The 14,099-nt window shown below is 55.1% G+C and overlaps 5 protein-coding genes across 5 annotated transcripts; 2 read left to right on the top strand and 3 right to left on the bottom strand.

The window, feature by feature from the left end:
• Positions 1-833: 833 nt before the first annotated feature.
• Positions 834-1,796, bottom strand: BBK36DRAFT_1156338 (Brix-domain-containing protein; the record flags this gene model as incomplete). The annotated part of the gene is made up of 2 exons (XM_024893916.1): positions 834-1,721; positions 1,791-1,796. 2 exons carry the CDS (start codon positions 1,794-1,796, stop codon positions 834-836), a joined length of 894 nt encoding a protein of 297 aa, XP_024753101.1.
• Positions 1,797-7,976: 6,180 nt separating this feature from the next.
• Positions 7,977-9,762, top strand: BBK36DRAFT_1166017 (glycoside hydrolase family 47 protein; the record flags this gene model as incomplete). Its single annotated transcript, XM_024894849.1, has 2 exons — positions 7,977-9,527; positions 9,640-9,762. The coding sequence occupies 2 exons, from the start codon at positions 7,977-7,979 to the stop codon at positions 9,760-9,762; spliced, it is 1,674 nt and encodes a 557-aa protein (XP_024753102.1).
• A 759-nt stretch (positions 9,763-10,521) lies between these two features.
• Positions 10,522-11,557, top strand: BBK36DRAFT_151221 (DnaJ-domain-containing protein; the record flags this gene model as incomplete). Its single annotated transcript, XM_024897588.1, has 3 exons — positions 10,522-10,539; positions 10,626-10,687; positions 10,816-11,557. The coding sequence occupies 3 exons, from the start codon at positions 10,522-10,524 to the stop codon at positions 11,555-11,557; spliced, it is 822 nt and encodes a 273-aa protein (XP_024753103.1).
• A 540-nt stretch (positions 11,558-12,097) lies between these two features.
• On the bottom strand, positions 12,098-13,503 carry BBK36DRAFT_1166018 (hypothetical protein; the record flags this gene model as incomplete). Its single annotated transcript, XM_024894850.1, has 5 exons — positions 12,098-12,247; positions 12,326-12,828; positions 12,964-12,994; positions 13,150-13,272; positions 13,459-13,503. 5 exons carry the CDS (start codon positions 13,501-13,503, stop codon positions 12,098-12,100), a joined length of 852 nt encoding a protein of 283 aa, XP_024753104.1.
• Positions 13,504-13,572: 69 nt separating this feature from the next.
• On the bottom strand, positions 13,573-13,842 carry BBK36DRAFT_1134325 (hypothetical protein; the record flags this gene model as incomplete). Its single annotated transcript, XM_024892266.1, has 1 exon — positions 13,573-13,842. A coding segment is annotated over one exon (270 nt), but the record flags the coding sequence as incomplete, so codon positions are not given.
• Positions 13,843-14,099: the final 257 nt, after the last annotated feature.

A 14,099-nucleotide genomic window follows, 5' to 3' on the forward strand; every position in this document is an offset into this window, starting at 1 on the left:
CGCTGAAGCCGGAGAAGCCCTCGCAAGTCGGATGCTTGTAGGATCAGATGATAGGCAGGGGTCTGTAGCTTCGTATTCTGCCAGACGTTGACGGTTCTTGTGGTATCTTGCATTAACCGATTGCTACCTTACCAGAACGTGCAAGTATTCACGTAGCGTCTGCTAATAAACGGATGCTTGTTGGCAGTTCGATAGCTGATCGGTGTAATCAGAAGTACAGCTGAGGCTCTCTCTAATAAGGGAGCTCGCGAGTATCCTCACGCGGGCTTGGTTGCCAGTGCGAATCAGAAGTCAATCTACCTTAGGTACGTCTCATTCAACTAAGACAACAGACCAGTATCGTAAATAACTACAACTTTTAACAGAAAACCTTTCAATAATTATGTACAGTATCCTCAAAGATCACTATATACAATCGCTGATCCGCAAAGCGTCTTGAATATCAGCTATTTGGAGTCGTCAATCGACAACGGCGCATGGATTGGCCTTCAAGGCCGCTAAAATCCATGCAATATCTCCTCGGCTCTCACCCCTACTCGACCGCTGCTGGCGTACAAGTTTGTGGCTTCAAAAGCCTTCGCATGAAGCTTTACGTCGCCATCGTGGCGAAGCACTCTTTGACATGAGGCCGTCTTGGACCAAAAATGTACTATACTCAGCCATGGCGGCCACCATCAGCCTGGAACGTCGTTCTAAGCCCGCCTCCACTGGCAAGGCTGGATAGCGGATTCATGCCCCAGCAGACGTCGAATATTGCAGGGAGCGGCCATTCTGCGCGCAAAAGGGAGGCGCTGAGAGCTCTGTCCACCAGATGAAAGATGCCCAATGATGAATCAAAGATAATTCTTCTTCTTGGCAGTCCGTGTGTATTGCGACAGGTGCCACTCAACGTCGCCGTCCTTGTTCTCCAGTGTACCGCCGCGGATCTCAAACACTCTCATGGTCATTCGAGGCCCGACCTCGGCCAACTCAACGCTATCGTAACCTGTCCGCACGAAAACGTGATGCCTGACTTCGATGCTGTCGTCAATGTTTTTGAATGTCACCACGCGGTTGCCAATCTTAGCCTTGCTGGTAATTGGCTCTCTGGGCGGGAACAGGTGCTTGAGAACTTTGACAACTCGCTCTCCCAGGCGTGTCGTAAAGCCGTCGAAGATGAGGTGAGGGTATGACTCGGAAACCGTTCCTCGAACGCTACCGGGGATATCGTGGCGTAGCACAACGTTGTGCAACGAGAATGACACTGTCGGTCCGTGGGGGAAATGGGAAATCGTCAAGGCTGTGGGTGTACCGCGATGCTCGTGAAGCAGGAGCATGTCGGACAGGCCTGCAGACTGGGCGGATTTGACGAGGTCTGGCAGGATGAGATTACCACGATTCATTCGGATCGAGGTCGGGAGAAGGAGTCTGATTTCTTTCGCAAAGGCCGATAATCTGGCCGAGGGATCGCGAGAAGTCGTTACGAGAACTCGAGGGTCCACGATGCCGGACAGCTGCGCATACTCGTCGTCCAAATCCAGTTGCTCATTCGTAGTAAGATCTCGCGACTCGTCATACTGGTAGTCTTTCCTCAGCGACTTGTCGTTGGCAATTGTCGGGTCCAAGGGCTTTCCTGAGGCCAGAGAGGCTCTCAGCTTCGCCCTCTTTTCGCTGATTTCGGCATCACGCAGCAGAAGCGCCCGTCGGTAGAGGTAGTCGCGCCGCTGGCGAGCTTGTTTGCGCTGCAATCTCACTGTTAGCCATCGACAAAAGTCCAAGTGCTCTACAGCACGATAATCGGATCAACGTACAATCATGATGGATGGTTCAACTTCAACTGTTGCCGAACCACTTGACGGCTGCGTTCCCGATCCGCAGGCTTGGGAATGAGAACCGCTATGTAGAAGAAAAAAAGTTGGCTTATCAGTTCTGCCGACATTCTAGCTTATCGATAACGCGCCACCTTATCACGTGGGCGCATTATCCCACCAAAGTCTTGGACGTTTGCCTTAGCACCGCAGTCTTCCCGAGTCTCTTAGCCGCTTCCACTGTCTGATAATAGATCCAGCCTGTCAAGTGCAGAGAAAAACGCTTTCTGCCTCTTGGATCACAATTCCCCCGGCAGCGAATCCCTCACCTGAGAATTCGAGATCGAGAGTCTACTATCTTTGCTGCTAAACCTGGTTTTCTTGCTTCCTTCTCTCCCGCCCGGTGTCTGCGGCGATGATGTGAGGCCGGCCGACGAAACCATCGAATCCTTCCCTTAATATCCGCGCCGAAGCTTCACGCACCGGATTCCTACATCACTCATATTTACTTTTCAGGTAAATACCTCCCTTCATTCCATTGGTATGTGAGGCCGAAGCGCGAGCGACTGTATTTTTGTCCTACAGCCACTCTTTCTTCTTCCTCCCTCTTTGGTGTTACGCCTCACGGCAAATTCACTCTCACCCGCTTCGAGGCTGACTGACAACCGTCTACACAGAACGATCCGGCGCACCTGCCCGAGTATCAACCCAAGATGGAGGGCGCGTTCACCCATGTCGGGAATCACCTCATTTCCGACTCCGCTGCGGCCATCAAGGCTGGCGCGGACGACTTGTCCGCGCTCGATCCCGACGAGGCTCTCCTTTATGGCAAATACGGTGGCCAAAGTGGCCGGCGCCGAGCCGACGATGACGACAACCAGACGGAGGCGTTTGAAGAGGACGACAACGACAGTCTTAACAGTGTCCCCATTGACCAAATGATGGGCATGAAATTGAAGAACCCCGAGGAGGAGAAGGAGCTTCCTGCTCATGCATGCGCGTGAGTAATAACAGGCAGCCGTTGGTGCTGGATATGAAGCTAATCAAGGGCTTTTACAGATACTGCGGCATTCACTCTCCGGCCTGCGTCATCAAATGCCTTACGTGCAGCAAATGGTTCTGCAGCGCCCGCGGCAGCGGCTCCTCTACCCACATCGTTAATCACCTGGTTCGCGCACGACACAAGGAAGTCCAACTCCACCCCGAGTCGACCCTCGGAGACACCGTGCTGGAGTGCTACAGCTGTGGAACGAAGAATGTGTTCATTCTTGGCTTTATCCCTGCGAAATCCGACGCCGTCGTTGTCTTGCTATGCCGCCAACCTTGCGCCGCCCCCCATTCGAACAAGGACATGGCCTGGGACACATCACGATGGGAGCCTCTCATTGAAGAACGCGCATTCCTGCCGTGGCTCGTGAGCCCACCGTCTGATGCCGAACAGTTGCGCGCCCGCCACCTCACGCCGAACACGATTGCTAAGCTCGAGGAGATGTGGAAGCTCGAACCGGATGCGACGATTGAAGATTTGGAGAAGGCTTCCAACATCGACGACGACCCTCTCCCCGTTCAGCTGACCTATGACGATCCGTATCACTATCAAAATATCTTTGGTCCCCTTGTGAAGATGGAGTCCGACTATGACAAGAAGCTCAAGGAAGCACAGTCGGAAGACGGCCTGACGGTTCGCTGGGATTATGCTCTCAACAACAAGCACATTGCTAGCTTTAACCTACAGAAGATTGAGTCGGGCGATGTCAAGCTCGCAGTTGGCGACGAGATGCGACTGCGCTACACCGGCGAGCTTCGAGAGCCATGGGAGGGAGTTGGCTATGTTATTAAGATTCCCAACAGTCAATCCGACGAGGTCTGTCTCGAGCTCCGCAAGACTGGCAACGACAAGTCCGTCCCCATTGACCTCTCTCACAACTTCTCGGCCGACTACGTTTGGAAAGCCACCTCGTACGATCGCATGCAGCTCGCCATGAAGACGTTCGCCGTCGACGACATGAGTGTTTCGGGATACATCTTTCACATCCTGCTCGGCCATATCTGCCAGCCGCCGCCCATGAAAGTTACGCTACCTAAGAAATGGTCCGCTCCCGGGCTGCCTGATCTGAACCAGGGCCAGGTGGACGCAATTAGAGCCGTTCTCCAGAAGCCTCTCAGCCTCATTCAGGGCCCCCCTGGAACGGGCAAGACCGTGACCTCTGCCACCATCATCTATCACCTTGCCAAGATGAGCGGTAGCCAAGTGCTGGTGTGCGCCCCATCGAACGTTGCTGTAGATCAGCTCTGCGAACGTGTGCACCGCACAGGCCTCAAGGTGGTTCGGCTCACGGCCAAGTCGCGAGAGGACGTGGAATCATCTGTCAGCTTCCTGGCTCTGCATGAGCAGGTCCGTCTCTCCGAGCACAACAGCGAACTGGTGAAACTGTCGCAACTGAAGAGCGAAGTCGGCGAACTTTCAAGTCAGGATGAGAAGAAGCTGAGGCAATTGACCAAGGCTGCCGAACGAGAGATCTTGACCAACGCAGATGTCATCTGCTGCACCTGTGTCGGTGCAGGCGACCCGCGACTCTCCAAGATGAAGTTCCGGAACGTCCTGATTGATGAGTCTACCCAGTCTGCCGAGCCCGAATGCATGATTCCTCTTGTCCTCGGATGCAAGCAGGTCGTCCTGGTCGGTGACCACAAGCAGCTCGGTCCTGTCATCATGAACAAGAAGGCGGCCAAGGCCGGTCTGAACAGGTCCCTGTTTGAGCGACTCATCAACTTGAAGATCAATCCGATTCCGCTCAAGACGCAATACCGAATGCACCCATGCCTCTCGGAGTTCCCTTCCAACATGTTCTACGACGGCACTCTCCAGAACGGTATCACCCACGAGCAACGAATCCGCAAGGACGTCGACTTTCCCTGGCCCGTGGCGGAGATGCCCATGATGTTCTGGTCCAACATTGGCCACGAAGAGATCTCCACGTCCGGCACTTCCTACTTGAACAGGACCGAGGCGTCCAACGTCGAGAAGACGGTGACGCGTTTCTTCAAGGCGGGCGTGAAGCCATCTGAAATCGGAGTCATCACGCCGTATGAGGGTCAGCGCAGCTACATCGTCTCCACCATGCAGAACTCGGGCTCGTACAGTAAGGGGTGGTACAAGGATGTCGAGGTAGCCTCGGTGGATGCGTTTCAAGGTCGTGAAAAGGATTTTATCGTCCTGTCTTGCGTGAGATCCAACGACAACCAGGGCATCGGATTTTTGTCTGATCCCCGCCGTCTCAACGTCGCCCTCACGCGAGCCAAATATGGACTTGTCATCCTTGGTAACCCCAAGGTTCTCTCCAAGCATGAGCTTTGGCACAACCTCCTCACGCACTTCAAGGATCGCAAGTGCTTCGTCGAGGGACCCCTCACCAACCTGCAGGCATGCCTGCTGCAGTTCAGCCGCCCCAGAGTGAGCTACCGCCAGAAGAACAGCCAGCCCTCTCAGTATCCGGGCGCCAGGCAGCAGAGCGGCCGACTCAATGGCGGTCCTCCCGGCCGTGACTTTGATGCGGGCTCCATGGTCTCGTACATCCCGGACGATGTGTCGTCGATTCAGGGCTCGGCCTTTGGAGGCGCGGCTCTCAACACGGCCTTCCCACCAATGTTCTCCAGCTTTGCTCCCGAGCAGTGGCCCGGGCTGCCTGGAGTGTCGGCGCCGGGACGAGGACATAAGAGTCGCAACCGGGCGCCCGAAAGTGTTGCTGGCGAAAGCGTGGCCAACTCTGAGCTGACCGATGCTTCGGCCAGTGTCATTGGCGCCAAGGGGATTGGCCAAGGAGGCGTCAGCCTGGGCGCTGGCTTGCACGACGTTGTGACGGGAATGCGAGCCGTTTCGTACAGTCAGAGCGACAGGCTGAAGCACTACGTGGAAAGCAATGGCCGTATGACGCTTGGTAGCGGCTACGGGCGACGCTACGACGACGACGAGAAGAGCATCAGCACCGCTTTCCACAGCCAGATCGGTGGAGGCTACGATTGAGTGACAGGCACAGGACTCTAGAAGGAGAGATTTCTTGCACGAGCAAGTGATGCCAATAAGGATAGTTCCCAAGGGCTCTACTATAACGAGCAATAACTTCCGCGGGACTCATCAAATCGCGATGGCTACGACAGCCCCTCCGCCGAAAAGGTCGTAGGAAAGCCGAAAGTTCCACTGGACTAAAGTGACTGCGATCACTTCGAGCCTGGTGATGCAGCTGATTGCTTCTTCGAACGTGTATCGGAGTTGAAGCTAGTACACCGTCGAGATGAGGTGTGTTTCTGGTCAAGGCTTGTCGAGACAGCCTGCTTGACACTCGTGATCCACGGGAGGCGGCGGTGACAGCTTCTGTGACTGTTCTTCCAAGGTCCACGACGAGCAGCAGCGTATGAACGGCAATGGTGTGACGGGGGAGGGGGGTTAGACTTCTTTGTTTTGTTTGATGGAGCAGCGAGACGACGCTGAGGGCAGACTGCCGGAATGGAGAGCCATGTGTTGGCAGCTCGCTGTTTCTGAGAGCTGCTGCCGAATACGAACCCTCTGGCAATTTTCCCGGCCGATTGCCCGACGTTTATCGGGACGATGCAAATTGATCTTTAATTACTGCCAACTATTAGACACTCTTTTACTCAGATTAGTCAAGAAAACAACCAGTCATTCGTTGAATATCGTCGACGTGAATCTTATTCGAGAGTTGATGAGACCCTTTGCGGCTTGCCCAACAGAAGGGTCAACCAATCCTCCAGCGGCTATGGCACAGCACGCAAGCAACGCTCCCAGTTGCCCCAGTGGCACTTGGTATAAAGGCGATGAACGCTTGACCTGTGGAGAGGGAAGCATTGCCGATTGGTGCAAATAGAGTCGATGAAGGGGAGGCTACTGTACCCAGGATTGCGCGGACACCTACCTCCGCACGATACCTACCTCTATCAGAAGGAAGAGCGGTATAAGACCCAAATGATGTGTGCGAATACTATCTTGCAGGTGCATTCGGAATTTACGGTCCGGAGGCAGCTCGCGTTCCGTACTCCGTACTTGTGTGGCTATACTACAACCAACCGCGGTCGGACGGAATATTATGGAGTTTGATGGTGGCAGTGTAGGGAGAAATAGGGGTCGTGTGGGGAGGAGACTTGTCAAGTCATGCTTCTGTTGAAGCATAACTTTTCTCTTGCGTTGACAGGTGACTCAAAGTGTGTGGTAATCTACCTAGCCAAAATGCTAGCCATCGCTGTGGCTTGAAATTTAATGTTTGATCAGATATCATCAACCTGTCACGGGCAATCCATACCAAGGCAACCTGAATTACTCCTACCCTAGATTGCCGTATTCGGTCGCTATTTGTCCGTGCACAAAGGCGGGAGTTTCCATCCACGGATTGGATTCGGAGTTATGGTAGGTTTATGTAAGAGCAGCCAATCAAACGCAACTGCATCGCTCTCTACATACATTCTATTACTTGATGGTTGGTTCAAAGAATGTGGCGTTTTGCCTAGAAGTGGTGAGGACTTGTAATGCGTAACGAGGCCGAATTGCACTCTCATAGACGTGTAATCGATGCATCATGAAAGAGGCGTATCCAAGGCACCGGTACCTACTTTGCGTGTCCTGATTTGGGCAAGAATCTACCCACCTGAAAGACGGCCAGCTGAACTGCCCCAGAGCCACTGGAGGCTGTTACAGGGGGCTCAGCTCACTCAGCCCTTTCCCGGTTGGCATTTGATTGCGTTCTAGCAGCCTTTTCCTCGCCTGTTTATAGGGGACTTTCTGCCAAGGCGGGCTGCCAAGGCCAAACAACCACTGGCAGGAGCTGGCCATCCATCGTCCTATTGGGTCCTGCTTACTTGCTCACTTGTTCCTTTTTACGAAGTTCCTTTTCCCTATTCCTTTTCTCCTCCTCCTCCTCCTCCTCCTTTACTTGACTGCTCTCCTCTGCGTTGCCCTGGTTCATCTTCCTTCTCTTCCTCCTTTTTGGCGCTGCGCTGCTCTTTGGTTGCTTGCATTGTTCTCAAGCACTCGCTCTCTTTTCTCAACCTGACCTAACCTCGATTCAGCCCTGACAAGCTTCCCCCCGCGGCTTTGTCGGGATTCTTGTTGGACACATTTGCATCTTGTATAAACGAAACGAAACATGTACTCGTCATAGGAAACGAACAGAAGTCGCCATGTTGAACCAGCTTCAGGGCCGAGTCCCTCGCCGCTACATCGCCCTCGTGGCCTTTGCCACCTTTGTCGCCTTCTTCCTCTGGAGCGGCTATGACTTCGTCCCTCGATCAGCCACCGTCGGCAGGTTCAAGTACGTGCCCAGCAGCTATGACTGGAGCAAGGCCAAAGTCTACTACCCCGTCAAGGATATGAAGATGCTCCCCCAGGGCACGCCTGTGACTTTTCCCCGGATGCAGCACAGGAACCAGTCGGAACCTCAGGACGACACTACCAAGGCCCGGAAGCAGGCTGTCAAGGATGCCTTCGTCAAGAGCTGGGAGGCGTACAAGACATATGCGTGGACCAAGGACCAGCTGCAGCCGCTCTCACGCACTGGCAAGGAAACCTTCAGCGGGTGGTCGGCACAGCTGGTGGATGCCTTGGATAGTCTGTGGATCATGGATCTCAAGGACGACTTCTTCCTCGCGGTCAAAGAAGTGGCGCTTATTGACTGGTCCAAGACCAAGGACAATGGTGTTGTCAACCTATTCGAGGTGACGATTCGATATCTCGGCGGTCTGATTGCCGCGTACGATCTTTCGCAGGAGCCGGTCTTGCGCGCAAAGGCTATCGAGCTTGGCGATACCCTCTACGCTACGTTTGACACACCGAATCGCCTGCCGTCTCACTGGCTCGACTACAACAAGGCGAAGAAGGGCACCCAAAAGGCCGATGACAGCATGTCGGGAGCTGCTGGTGGCACCCTTTGTATGGAGTTTACTCGCCTGTCGCAAATCACGGGCGACCCCAAGTATTACGATGCCACGGAGCGCATCAAACAGTTCTTTTATCGCTTCCAAAACGAAACCTCGCTCCCCGGCATGTGGCCAGTCTTCATGAACTACCGCGATGAGACCATGATTGAGAGTCGATACTCCATGGGAGGCAGCGCAGACTCCCTGTACGAGTACCTGGTCAAGATGCCCGCGCTTCTCGGTGGACTGGACCCCCAGTACCCAGAAATGGCCATCAGGGCGCTCGATACCGCCAGGGACAACCTGCTATTTCGTCCCATGACTCCAAAGGACGACAACATCCTGGCCATTGGAAATGCAGTGGTTGACCACGGCAATGTCCAGCGAGTTGCCGAGATGCAACACCTCACGTGCTTCGCCGGCGGCATGTACGCGATGGCTGGCAGGCTATTCAAGCGAGACGACTATGTCGACCTGGGCGCACGCATCTCATCGGGCTGCGTATGGGCATATGACTCTTTCGCCTCTGGCATCATGCCCGAGTCGGCGGATGTGATAGCTTGCCCGGAGCTCGACGGACCATGCCCTTACGATGAGGCCAGAGCGCCCATTGATCCTCAAGGCAGGAAACCCCAAGGTTTCGTCAACGTCAAGAGCAGGCACTATCTCTTGCGGCCAGAAGCCATTGAGAGCGTGTTTTACATGTGGCGCATCACGGGCGACCAGGTCTGGAGGGAGACGGCCTGGAGGATGTGGGAGAACATAGCCCGCGAGACGGAGACGGAGGAAGCCTTTGCCATTGTGGAGGACGTCACCGTGAGCATGGGCTCCAAAGGCGATGTCATGGAGGTAAGTTTTATGCCCTCGATGACCAAGTACTCTGGAAACGGAAGTGGACGGCAAGCTAACAGACGATGCTTTACAATAGACATTTTGGCTGGCTGAGACGCTCAAGTACTTCTACCTGATTTTCGACGACGAAAGTGCCATTGACCTAGACAAGTGGGTTTTCAACACGGAAGCGCATCCGTTCAAGCGGCCAGCTGTGTAAAGAAGGATCAGAGGCCGGCTCGTGTTTGGCGGTGATGTGTGCGTGCGTCTTTTGGAAAATCATCATGATACCATAGGGTATAAGAGGCGTTTGCGTGCGTGTCTAGATGGCCATGTTGATATCAGCTCATCAAAGCATTAGATACTGATAGAGTTCGGAAGTTTTTGCTTCAGTCTGTAGATACAAAAGATATCATCTACACGCTGGTGCTTGAATAGCAATCAAGCAGTGATCCATCTTGAGCATCTTTCTTTCCTTCATGTTGATTCGTTTGCTTTGTGACCTTGAGCCTAAGGTACTTAAAGGTACCAGACTTACACCTTGACCGTCCGCCCCGCTACCGGCTCTAAACTCCAGGATTGCATATGGAGACCCGCCACCGTCGATTACATCACCTCCTGCCATCACCTCTCTGCTAGACACTAGACTACATAGTACATGGTTGACCACATAGATCGATAACAACCTTCTCGCCCTTGTCTCTCCTCCTCCGTCCTCGATTTTCCTCCTCTCTTTTTTCCGCCTCCTCAAAAAGCGGTGATGAGGATACGCAAGGCATGCCACCCCGTCTCCCGCGCACCTTTGCCACCGTCCCGTGCTCTTCTTCCCTGGTGCAATTGTCGACATTGTCGTCACGGCCTTGCGTGAACGGGGGAGCATCTGCTGCGCGCTCCTACGGACGATGCCGGCTTGATACGGCCTCGGCCTGGTCTTTCGTCTCGAGTAGTGCGGAAGGACTGCGTCCGCTGCGATGCTGCGATGGCGGCATTGATCGCGGTATCTTCTTCTTCTTCCTCTTCGGGGCGTCGACGAGGAGGCGCTTCCATGCGTCGAGGCATCTCAAGAAGAGCAGTACCTTTGAGGGAAAGAATCATTACGAGCGGCTGAAGGTATCGACGAATGCCACACCCGCCGAAATCAAAAAGTACGCAAAAAAACAAAACCAAAACCAAACAAAACCTTCGCCCAAGCGCATATCTTTCTTCAAAAGCAAATCTATTCCCCCAACAGTCAACTAACTAACTAACTGCGTGCTTCTTCTCACACCACAAGATCCTTCTACGCCCTCTCCAAAACGCACCACCCAGACGCAAACCGCTCCGACCCCGACGCCTCGCACAACTTCTCCCTCCTCTCCGAGTCCTACACCGTCCTCTCCAACGCCTCCCGCAGAGCCACCTACGACCGCGACGTCCTGCGCCTGCACGAGCACGGCCACCACCACCACCACCACCCTTCCCACCACGGCTCCTACCACAGCACCAATCCCGCCGGCGGCCGCCCGCCCTCCGGCCTGAGCCGTCGAAGGGGAACCTTCCGCGGCCCCCCGCCCAGCTTCTACCGCAGCGGCGGATGGGGCGCCCACGCCGAGAAGCGACACCAGGCGCACGAGGAGTCCACCGGCGGCGCGGCATCGTCTCGCGCAGCGGGAGAGCAGCAGCAGCAGCAGCGCGCAAACCCCTGGGACACGAGCGCTTTCCACCAAACGCAGTCGTCGTCGTCGTCGCAGTACGGCGGCATGGGCCCCGGCTCGTCGCCGTTCCGACAGGACGACGAGGTGCCGCCGCACTTTGACAGGGAGGGCCACACGCGGACGCACGAGCGGCAGGACCGCCGGCGGTGGCAGCGCCAGCGGAGGGCCGTCGGGGACGACGGCATCGAGTTTGAGCCGCAGACGAGCCTTGCGGGGCACTTCCTCATCGTGGCGGGCATCTTGGCGGCGACGTTTGTGGCGCCGGCGGTGTACTTGCAGTTTATGCGCTTGGGCAGGAGGAAGAAGGAGGAGGGGGGTTGAACGACCGAGGACGGGGGGATGTGTTTTGTAAGATATAGATAAAAGACGCGATGATACAGGAATGAGAGGCAGTTATCGTTCTTCAAAGAGAGAATACCTAATCAATACACAGGCGGTTGAGGTACAGATAACGAGCCTTGTGCTAATATACACATATATGCATCATCATACTTTTTGTGAGGACCAGCAGAGAAGCAAAAACAGCATCACAGAGCAGAACAAGTAACAGTAACAGAAAGGAAACCACGACCGGCGACCGCCTTGTTTCACTTGCGCAAGATATTCTTTATTTACTTTTGGGTTTTTGCTTGGTCCCCGGTTGCTCCAAGAAGACAAGAAAGGCATCTATCTACCACCAGAGATTCAATCGCGAGTCGGCTCCTCGGGGCCATGTGTAAACCCTTCAGGGATAACTCGATGGAGACGCAGTCGCGGAAAAGCAACTACACCCCCGCCTCGTCACTCACATCTCACATGTACATTGTATACACACATGGGACGTCAATGGCCGTAGAGGTGATGGGGAGGGGTTTCTGAGGCTTAACCCTCAAAGGTGAAGCTAGCACCGAGCTTGTGGGTAGCCTGGTCGAGCTTCTGGGTGTCGAAAGAGCCACCAAGACCCAGGGTGACACCCTCGCGGAGGAGGACGTTGTAGGCAAGGGCAGCAATACCGCGGTCGTTGATCTTGACCTGTTGGTTCGGAAAAGCATTAGTAGAAGCTCACGGTAATGGCGCGGTTGGGTTGAGAAGAAAAAAAAAAAAACGTACCTTGGCGAAGGAGACGGGGTCAATGCGGTACTTGCTGGCGACCTCAAGACCGACAGTGTTGCTGGTCTTGGAGTTCCAGGTGGCCTTGGCACCGGCCTCGACCTGGCTGTTGACCTTGTGGTAGTAGGAAGCGGCGAAGGTGCTCAGGTTATCGGTGGCGGTGATGGCGGCGCTGTACTGGGGAGCGACGTAGCCGACGGCGGCGCTGTAGCCGGTCAGGGCGGCCTTGTTGACATCATAGCCGGCGCTGGCACCGGCCAGGAAGCCCTCGTTGCCGACGACGGCATCGACGTTGGCGGTAGGGCCCTTGAGCAGGTCGAAGAAGGCGCGGCCGTGGAAGCCGGGCTGCTTGAAGAACAGGTTGAACTTGGCGCCCTTGGCGGCGGTGGCGGGCAGGAAGTTGAAGAGACCCTCGAGCTTCAGGCCCTTGGCCAGGGAGTCGCTGACCTCGATCTTGGTGTCGAGGGCGTTGGCGGTGTTCCAGGTCTGGGTCAGGGTCAGGCCTATGGGCGCGGAGCTGCGTTAGCATCGTCAATGGCCCCGGATAGCATGCGGCGACGAGCGTCGGACGGAAGAGCGCGCTAGGGGGGGAAGACAGCGTGTTTCAGTTTGGACTGGGCTGGTTGGGGAGGCCGTACCAGTAGGCTTGTCGGTGTATTTTCCCTCAATCTATCCACGGCAATGGCCCCGTCAGTCTTTGCAATTTGGAATCTAACCCCGCGACATGCGACCCGTTGGCCCGCCGCACGATGGCGGGGGAAGGGCAAACAGAGAGACATGGAGGCAGAGAGAGCAAGATTGGGGCGACTGGATCGGAGACTTACAGCAGCAGAGGTGACCTTCTCGTGGCTGGACTTGCCGGTCACCTTGAAGGCGACGCCATTGGGAGCAGTGTCCTTGAACTCGAAGGTGGTGGCGGACAGGTGGTAGAAGTCCTTGTTGAGGAGCTACAGGGCGCGAAGAAGAGGAAGCACGTCAGTCGTCATCGTCTGGAGATTGGGACAAGTGCAGTCGCTGCCGCAGCTGGAAGCTATCCCCGAGCTATACAGCCGAGGGAGCAAAGCAACGCCGAGGAGACAGCGAGAATAAAAACACAAGAGCAGCAGCTGCATGGGAAGGAAAGGAGCGCATACGTCGTTGGCCGGCTTGGCAATGTCGGAGAAGGCGGGGATGGACATTTTGGCGGTGGTTGTGAGAGGAGGAAGAAGAAGAAGAAGAGAGAAGAGGAGATGTTAAGCTGGTGTGACGAGAGGGAAGAGGCTGGAGCAATTGCGGTGTGCTGATAGGATCAGGCCAAAAGGGAAGAGGTTCGTTCTCCAGTTTGGAGGTTTGGAGAGAGGGAAAATGTTTTGGGCGCAGCCGCGGCCGGTGATTGGCTGGGCCGGCTTTGGTTGGGGGAAGGCGGGAGAAGCAGCGTCGGCTGATGTCGGGCCGAACTCAATTGGACGGCATTGAGGCCACGTGGGGGGGAGAGACAGCTGCAAGAAGCTGTGCTGTGACAGGAGAACTGAGGGCATTTTTGGTATGACGCAGTGCGGCTTGCTGCAGCGATAGTATTGACATTGCTGGTTACTGCATCAGTTACCTTACAGGTATGCTATCAGACATCTTGAGTTGCCAGCCTGGACGCACCGGCGATGGTGATTGCCTCTTCTCTTGCTTGCTTACGCGGGGCAAGCTCTCACCATAAACCGCCAGACCTTACGCCGGATCTCTGAGATATAGTAAACCATTTCATCATGAGGCCTCACTGCGTGCATATACTCCTTGAATA

This window comes from Trichoderma citrinoviride (genome assembly GCF_003025115.1).
Source record: "Trichoderma citrinoviride strain TUCIM 6016 unplaced genomic scaffold BBK36scaffold_2, whole genome shotgun sequence".
Lineage (NCBI taxonomy): Eukaryota > Fungi > Ascomycota > Sordariomycetes > Hypocreales > Hypocreaceae > Trichoderma > Trichoderma citrinoviride.